This window comes from Rhagoletis pomonella, unplaced genomic scaffold (assembly GCF_013731165.1).
Source record: "Rhagoletis pomonella isolate Grant_MI unplaced genomic scaffold, Rhpom_1.0 Rhpom_scaffold_06860, whole genome shotgun sequence".
Classification (NCBI taxonomy): Eukaryota; Metazoa; Arthropoda; class Insecta; order Diptera; family Tephritidae; genus Rhagoletis; species Rhagoletis pomonella.
In genome coordinates, this window is record NW_023465391.1 from 1 (window position 1) to 8,871 (window position 8,871).

The following is an 8,871-nucleotide window of genomic DNA, read 5'->3' on the forward strand; positions in this document are numbered from 1 at the left end:
GTTATGCTATACCAATCCCAACAACTGTGCCAAGTTTGGATGAAATCGGTGCAGCGGTTGCCAAGATATACACATGTAACCATAAGTGGGCGTGGCTACGCCCATTTTCCAAAAATTTATAATATTCTTATTTATTTTTTTTTTTTTTGAATGAATGAAATACGTTCAATCCCAAGATGGTCGGTTCTACGTACCGGATTGACTCGGAGAACTCACTCCGACCAAGGACCATCACCACAGCAGCAACCCCCCATGCCATGGGAGCATGACCCACCGGCAAGTCTGCTCCGTATTCTACTGGTCCGCGCCGGCATAGAACAAAATCCCGGGCCCTGGATCTGTAGTGTTTGCCACCGCAACATACACCACTCCTCAACCTCTGTCCGCTGCAACCGCTGCAACGCCTGGTGCCATCTAAAGGCATGCTCAGGTCTTCGGCACCACAGGGAGTGGAGTAACAATTTTGTTGCATCGTGCTGCAACAACCAACAAACCTGTAACTCCACACAGCCAACACCCGCCCAACCATCAACCAGTGGACCAGCCACAAGCACGCAACACAGGACATCCACCCAGGACAGATGGTTCTGCAGCGTTTGCACCAACCTGATAAGGCGCAACACAACATCGGTTAGGTGCAAAGCATGCAACAATTGGTGCCACCTAAAGCGCTGCTCAGGCCTAACGCACCACCGTGAATGGAGTACTGGCTTCATTGCAGCCTGCTGCCCAGCCGCACCACAACACCCCGTGCCAACGCCATCAACAACACACACGCCGACGCAAGCACCAACCCCACCACCGGTCGCGACACCTGCGGCGAACCCACCCGGTCGGGGACCAGCACGTCAGGCTCCACAGGCACCGCAGGCACAACCACCAGCACAGGCAGCGCGCCAGTACTCGCTCACCCCACGCGTAACTATTATAAGGCCACAATCCATCAAGCTGTTGCAGTTCAATTGCAACGGACTACAAAGTAAGATCGCTGAGATAGTCGGTTTCATGAGAAGGCATAAAATCTCAGTCGCGGCGATCCAGGAGACCAAACTCCACTCCGGCTCGAGCCTTCAGAGCCAGGACGAGTTCAACGTTCTCCGAAGAGACCGCCCCCGTGCCACCGGAGGCGGCATTGCCTTCATATTGCATAACGCGGTTCAATACCGGCTCATTACCCCCCGAACTGACTCCAACGATACATTCATTGAATGTCAAGGCTTGGCCATCAAGTCGGGGGATACGGAGCTGGAGATCGTCAATGTATACATACCCCCCGCCACCAGTTGCTCAACTGGATACCACCCCAATATAAGTGCGCTATTAGAGGGTGTGAACCGGGTAGTGCTAGGCGACTTCATAGCGCACCACGAGCTCTGGCACTCCAATCTGGGCAATGACCAGCGGGGTACAATGCTCGCTGAGCAAATTGACGACTCCACGTTCTGCACTGTGAATGATGATGCCCCCACCAGGGTCGCGGGTGACTGCTATAGCTCGCCAGACATAACTATAGCAAGCGGGGGTCTGATAAACTGCATTGGATGGCAACCAGTGCTCACGCTCGCATCAGATCACCTGCCCATAGTAGTCGCCATAGACCAGCCAAGAGATTTTATGACATCCGAGAACCGGACATTCATGAACACACGGAAGGCGAACTGGGACGGTTTCACGGAATTCACAGATCGCAAATTCAATGCTCTTCCTCTACCATCATGCGCGCGCGTAGCAGAGCGCAATATCCGCAGGATCATCAACGCAGCAGCCGCTCGCTTCATACCAGCCGGCCGGATCGCCAAAATCCGCCCAGGATTCCCCACTGAAGCGGCGGGACTCGCAGACGAGCGTGATCGAATCCGCCAGGCTAATCCAGGGGATCCCCGTATAAGAGATCTCAATAGGGACATTAGAAACCTGGTCAACGAACACAAGCGGAACAAATGGAATGAGCATTTAAAATCCTGCAACCTCTCAAGCGGAGCCAGCAAACTGTGGTCCACAGTCAAGTCCCTCTCCAATCCGACGAAGCGAAGAGACAATGTCGCACTCACCTTCGGCACCACTACCACGTCGGATCCGCGGTCGTGCGCGCGCTTCTTCAGCCGGCAATTCATTGCACACCCAGAGAGAGACAAAACCCGCCGCAGCGTGCTACGTAAAGCACACAAACTCCGCCCCCGAGACACACCACTGTGCTTCACCACTGAAGAGACGCAGGCAGCTGTCAACCACGCCAAGTCATAGAAAGCGTTAGGCCCAGACGGAATTTCCACGCAGATGCTGAAAAAGCTAGGACCTGCGGGAGTCGAGTATATGACCGCCGCTTTCAACTTGTCACTGTCCACCCTGATCATCCCCGAGATGTGGAAAATGGGTAGGATCATTCCCCTCCTTAAGCCAGGGAAGAAGGCGGACGCAGGAGACTCGTACAGACCCATCTCCCTCCTATCCCCAGTGGCAAAAACCATGGAAGCACTACTCCTCCCCAGCCTGACGAAGCATCTGAAGCTAGCCGAACACCAACATGGATTCCGGAAAATGCACAGCACGACAACAGCATTAAACACCATTACCACACAGATTAGCGAGGGTCTGAACCAACGTCGACCCTGTGATAGGACGGTCCTAGTCGCTGTGGACCTGTCGAAGGCTTTCGACACGGTGAACCACGCGACCCTCTGCCAAGACATCCTGGACTCGTCGCTTCCAGCTCGGACGAAACGGTGGATAACCAGCTATCTGTGTGGTCGTCAGTCATCGGTCGAATTCCGAAACGCCAAGTCTAAGCCGCGTAGAATTAAACAGGGGGTCCCCCCAAGGCGGCGTACTCTCCCCGACACTGTTTAATCTTTACATGGCCAAACTCCCTCCGCCGCCAGCAGGAGTAAACTTGGTAAGCTACGCCGATGACTGCACAATAATGGCAACTGGCCCCAACATAGACAGACTTTGCGAACAAATAACCGACTATCTCACCGATCTTTCCAACTTCTTTACCGCAAGGAACCTCCAAATCTCCGCCGCAAAATCCAGCGCCACACTTTTTACAACCTGGACCAAGGAGGTGGGGCTAGAACTGGACGTCTTCGTCGATGGCGCCAAAATACCGACGACCAACCACCCTAAAATCCTAGGAGTGACGTTCGATAGCCTCTTCTCCTTCTCCGCGCACGCCACAGCCACATGCAACAAACTGCGAGCCAGGAACAAAGTCCTAAAATCGCTAGCCGGCAGCACCTGGGGAGCCAATAAAGAAACATTGCTCGCGACCTACAAGGCAATCGGCCGGTCAGTGGCTAACTACGCGGCACCAGTGTGGACGGCGGGGACAAGCGACACCCGATGGAGGAACCTCCAAACCTGCCAGAATGCAGCTCTACGTACGGCTACAGGTTGTCATCTCATGTCGTCCGAGCATCACCTACATGAAGAAAGCCAGATGCTGGCGGTGAAAGAGCACAACACCATGCTGTCGAAGCAATACCTCGTAGGCTGTCACCGAGGGAATCACCCCAACAATGCCTTGCTTCGTAACGAACCGCCCCCACGACACGTGAGACGACACCTGCACGACTGGAAAGCGGACATTGAGCCGTACGTAGACCATCCATTCGACGCAGCAACATACAGAGCGGCGCTCAACAGCCTACACAGCGATGCGGTCAGAACGAGCCTCAGTACGCGTAATGACAACATCGTCTTAGGCGGTCGACCGCCGCCCATAGATCCGGAAGAAATAGAGCTGCCGAGAGAGACCAGGTGCACCCTAGCACAACTCCGTTCTGGGTGGTGTCACCGACTCAACAGCTACCTCTCTCGGCTGAACACACAAGTGGCAAACACATGCCCTGCATGTGGGCAAGGTCCCCACGACACCCAGCACCTCTTCACGTGCACCTCCAACCCTACGACCATGACACCAGAAGCGCTCTGGACCGCGCCTATCGACGCAGCCCGCTTTCTCGGCCTCAGGCTCACAGAGTCGGAGGATGAAGACGACACATGACAAATCTGGGGGGTTGAGCACTGCTGCTACAACAACAACAATGAAATACGTTTATGGTAAAATTTTGGAAAATGGGCGTGGCACCGCCCACTTATGATCACATATATGTATATCGGTAACCGTTCTACCAATTTATACCAAACACGGTATTTTTATTGTGCTTGCCACATAAAAGCAAAACGTTGAAAATTATTGAAATCGGACTAAAATTACGGCCGCTTTTCATATATCGGTAAATTTCAATACTTCGAAATTTAAAGACGCTAATTTACTTAAAATTTATACATCCCGGCTTATCATGTAGCGGTAGCTTTCCGAAAGGTGGAAAACATATATTTAATACTAGCGCCGGGTATTTAATGTTCGGCTCCGCCCGAACTTAAACTTTCTTACATGTCGATTTTCAGCTTATCGAAATGCCACAGATATGTATGTATAAAGTATAAAATTAAGTTGTGCGCATGTGTACATACTTGACGTATCAAGAACGTTTATTAAATAAATAACGGAAAAGAACTAAACAATAAATGAAAATATAAATGAAACCTAAAACTTCTTACGGACACAGTAGATTTTATTTAATCTAAAAACTTTCTTCATTATAGTAAATACACTTAAGCTGCAAATAATGATCTATACAATTCATCTTTCGATTCCTCTGTCCACGTTGATGTATCATCGGGTGCCATAAAATTTATTAGTTTCTTATGCACCGTATAACTGGAAAGAATTATGTAAATAATATTTATTATAAAATCTTCCATTTGTTTTTTAAACACTTACCGCAGCTTTCGCCCCTTACTCGCCCGCGTATCAACCTTTTTCTTCATTTTTTGTCGCAGTTTTTGCAGCTCCATGTACTGTTGCGTGACCTCGCTCGCGCTCACTGATGCATTCGTTTTGTACTCGATAAGCTCACGCAGTTGCTGATGGTAGAAGTCGCTGTCGTCATATGACTCCGTATTCCTTCTGATATTTTGCGTATTTTCCACAACATCATTTTCCTCACCATCATTTTGCGTTTTAGCATTTGCGCCATTCTGTAATGTTCGCGATTTTTCTATAAGCATAGAGCGACTCTGCAAAGTATTTTCAATTTTCTTTATAATATCATAATCTTCTGTTAGCGATTTCTTCTTGGCACCAGCACCCGGCGTCAGCAATTTGGTACGATCATCCCATTTAAGCAACACCGCATTGCGGTAGGGTTTGAATTCTTCGAAATGTGCGTGGGTGTAATCAGCGAAACGCTTTAGCGGTATAGGGATATCATTATCTACATTTTGTATGGGTACTGAACGCTTTAAAGTTGTTTTTAATGCATTGCGTTGCTCCGAGAATTGTTTACTGCATGCCTTTTGTAATTGCAATAAAGTGCTAAGCAACTTACTGACTCTGGTCACAGATTCACTTGATACATTTGCCAGTTTTTCATTCTGATCCTGCAATGTTTTAAGTTCATTAGGTGCCGGGAGCTGATTGCATTTACTAAGCACTTTTTGTGTGTTAATACGAATTTCAAGCAAACGTTCCCAAATTTGTAGTTGATTTTGCACACATTGCCCTTTTTGCACCTCGGCTTGACGGTTTGTTTCAGCGATTATACGGGTTCCATCCGCATTCTCCTCTTCACTAGCCTCATCCTCACTTTCGATGCCATCATCATCACCATCCTCGCCTTCTTGATCTCCCTCATCTTCATCTTCATCATCCTCATCATCACTTAAACCCTTATCTTCACTGTCACTATTTGACTGTGTTGAGCTGTGCTCCAAATCGTCGTCACTACCATCCTCATTTCTGTTAACCGCTTTATCAGCAGCCCCACTTAATTTTTTCGTGAATGCGTTTAACACACCTTCATCATCGTCTTCTGTGGAATCATCATCATCTTCCTGCTCTTCACCTTCAAACGAATCACTATCCTGTTCTTCCTCCAATTCATTACGTGTTGATATTTTCCCCCGGTAACGCACACTTTGCTCTGATAACAACTTTACATTTCGTTTCCGGATATCTGAGGAGCGTGCATCGGGCAGGTCGTACTCATCAAATTCCTCCTCCACACGTGGTTCTTCGCCTATTTCGTCGCTGCTGTCTTCCTCTCCGTTGGCATTGCGCGCCACCAGTTCTGAAATTTTATCAGATACAGTTTTTGTTTTAGAATTTTTTTTCCGCAGCATAGTTGCTAAATTATGTGTAGTTAGACTATGCTTTTATTTAATTTTCAGAAAACAAAATAGCTAAATAGCGCTGCGTGACTACAATGCGACAATCAGCTGTTTACATAGTTGCCAACTTCGTGCTTTAAGCACTAGATTTAGTGCTTTTTGAAAATTACTTAGTGCCTATTGCCTTTTTAATGCTTTTTTTGAACTAATATTACTCCGAGGTACCTGAAATACTTTGAAATATTATAAGCTGCGGTGTCTCATGAAGATGCGGAATTTACAAGAATATACAAATTTAAGTGCACTAAAATACGACCATAATTGATAAAAAGCTGAAGTTGCAAACCCATCTTGTTGAATTCTAGTCGCGTTGAAAATGCTAGTACGCAGGTAAGTTAAGTATTTCTTTTTTCTTTTCTAATTGTTTGTAAAAATTTTGATTTTTTTACCACCTGAGTAAAACACATCGTTTCTTGGTGCTGAATACAAATCTGGCCGCACAATTGCTCTAGTACTAGGTATCCTACCCCCAGATTACCAAAAACACGGGTTCTTGCGATATTTGAGGTTATATAATGTAAACATAAAATCTTTTGCTCATTTCTACTTAGGGCATTATTTTCGTGTGTTGCGATTCGATTTTTCTTTCTCGAGATATAGTAGTTTTAATAGTACTTCGGTATTACGTCGTAAGCATGAGTCATCATAGCATGTGTAGAGGCTATTCAATCGTTATGAGCGAAAACGTTTTGTGTATTGATTTATGTATATATTCTTGTAAATATTGTTAATTTTTTGCTTATGTTAAATACAAACTGTTATGAAAAAAACATCCTTTGATTAAAAACAATGTGGTGCTTTTAGTATGGTAAAACGCCTTTTTCCAAGTTTTTGGTGCTTTTTGAAAATCAAAAGTTGCCAACACTGGCTGTTTATTTGTTTTCAATGAAACAGTGTTGCCATACTGATGATTGTCGGCGAACGACAGTCGAAGCGATTCGATAAATAGGAATATATATCGAGCCCTTACCACAAACAAGACGTAAGCGAAATTTTTTTCAAAATTTTATTTTTGATGCAGACAGTGTTGCCAGAACTTTTTGGGCCGACCGTCTATGTTGGCCAAAAAAAGCAGCTAAAAACGGCTAAAATGTTTTAACTAAAATTCACCTTTACCCTTATCGTTCTACATTACATTTATGTTCTGTTCTCTTTTATCTTTATTTTTATCTTTACACTATAGTTCTTCAAAAAGCAAAGTATTTAAATTTGCTTTGGTCTTCATCTTTGTTTATATCTTTGCTTTTATAATTTTCTTCATCTACATATTCACCTACATGATGATGTGAGGCGCAATAACGTAATAAGATGTTATGTGATGAATGAGGTCATATCATGTGATGTTCTATCATATGATGTCATATCATGTGTATCGATAACGAAACCGATAAAAATATCGACTACAAAATCGCTAAAAAAATTCGATAACAAATTCGATAAAAATATTGATAGGTCGACGTTCAGACACGAAAACATTTGTTGTAGAAACTCGAAGCTTGTTGGGGAGAGAGCGACGAGGAAAGGGGACGGGTACCGAGTCGCCCGTACTCGGGAAACATGCTTTGTGCTCTCGTTCGTCTGAGTAATCCAAGATGGCGATTCACAGCTGACAACAACAATTGCGTACAAAAAAGCTTCTGTGTGTGAATGCAAAGGGCAACACCAAAAGAGAAATCGCCGATAATAAGAAACTCGAGTTTCCGTGTTTGAACGCAGACTAGCCAAATCGATAAAAAATCGATAAGTTCCGAAAATATCGATAGCAAAATCGATAAAAATATCAATAACAAAACCGATAAAAATATCGACAATAAAATCGATAACAAATTCGATTAAATATATCGATAAAAATATCAATTATTATATCGATAAGTTCGAAAATATCGATAAAAAAGACGATAAGGTTTTTATGTAAAAATTGATCTTGCATCAAATTTTTGCTATTTTGGAGGATCGTTACTAATCCTTGCCACATTCGAATCCAGATTTCGGATGACTGGTGGGCGTGGCAGTTTGACCGATATTTCTCAACTTTCAGATTTATGTCTTCCTAGGTTAATCTAAGCTACAAATCTTATTTCACTGAAATCGGATACCAATTACCATGTCCGCCTCCCGGTGTGAGCGTAAATTCAACAATTTTTCATATTTATTCATTCCCATTGGTTTTGCCAGTTTTGACAATTCTTAAGTAAAAGTAAACTTTAAATGCACTGAAATTCACTAATACTTTCACAAATCTCGCCGTTTTTTAATTATTTCTTTATTAATTAATTTAAAACAATTTAACCACGTTTCCTATGGAAAAAACCAATATTAAGATAATTGACAATTTTTTTTTTCATGGCAGGAGGTTTGCCATTGCCTGCCGAGGGACGACCGCTGTTAAGAAAAAAACCTTTTTCTATATTTTTTGCGATGTTGCTTTGACCAGGGCTTGAACCCAGGTGGTGATGAGTGAAAGCGCGCACTGCTTACCACTACACCACAGCGGCCGAAGGAGGAGAAGCTCGGCCAAACACTAACATATGTGTAAGCGCCAATCTATTATTATTATTAAGATAATTGACTAATCTGACCGTTTCTACTATCGTCCTATTCGGCCTTGTTTACTTTTGCTTGAGAAATGTTATC

General features: G+C 44.7%; 1 protein-coding gene across 1 annotated transcript; it reads right to left on the reverse strand.

The window, feature by feature from the left end:
- Nucleotides 1-4,433: 4,433 nt before the first annotated feature.
- On the reverse strand, nucleotides 4,434-6,290 carry LOC118755626 (protein Aatf). The gene is made up of 2 exons (XM_036490453.1): nucleotides 4,790-6,290; nucleotides 4,434-4,726 (listed from the first exon to the last, which is right to left on the reverse strand). The coding sequence occupies exons 1-2, from the start codon at nucleotides 6,187-6,189 to the stop codon at nucleotides 4,621-4,623; spliced, it is 1,506 nt and encodes a 501-aa protein (XP_036346346.1). The 5' UTR covers nucleotides 6,190-6,290; the 3' UTR covers nucleotides 4,434-4,620.
- Between the last annotated feature and the right edge of the window lie 2,581 nt (nucleotides 6,291-8,871).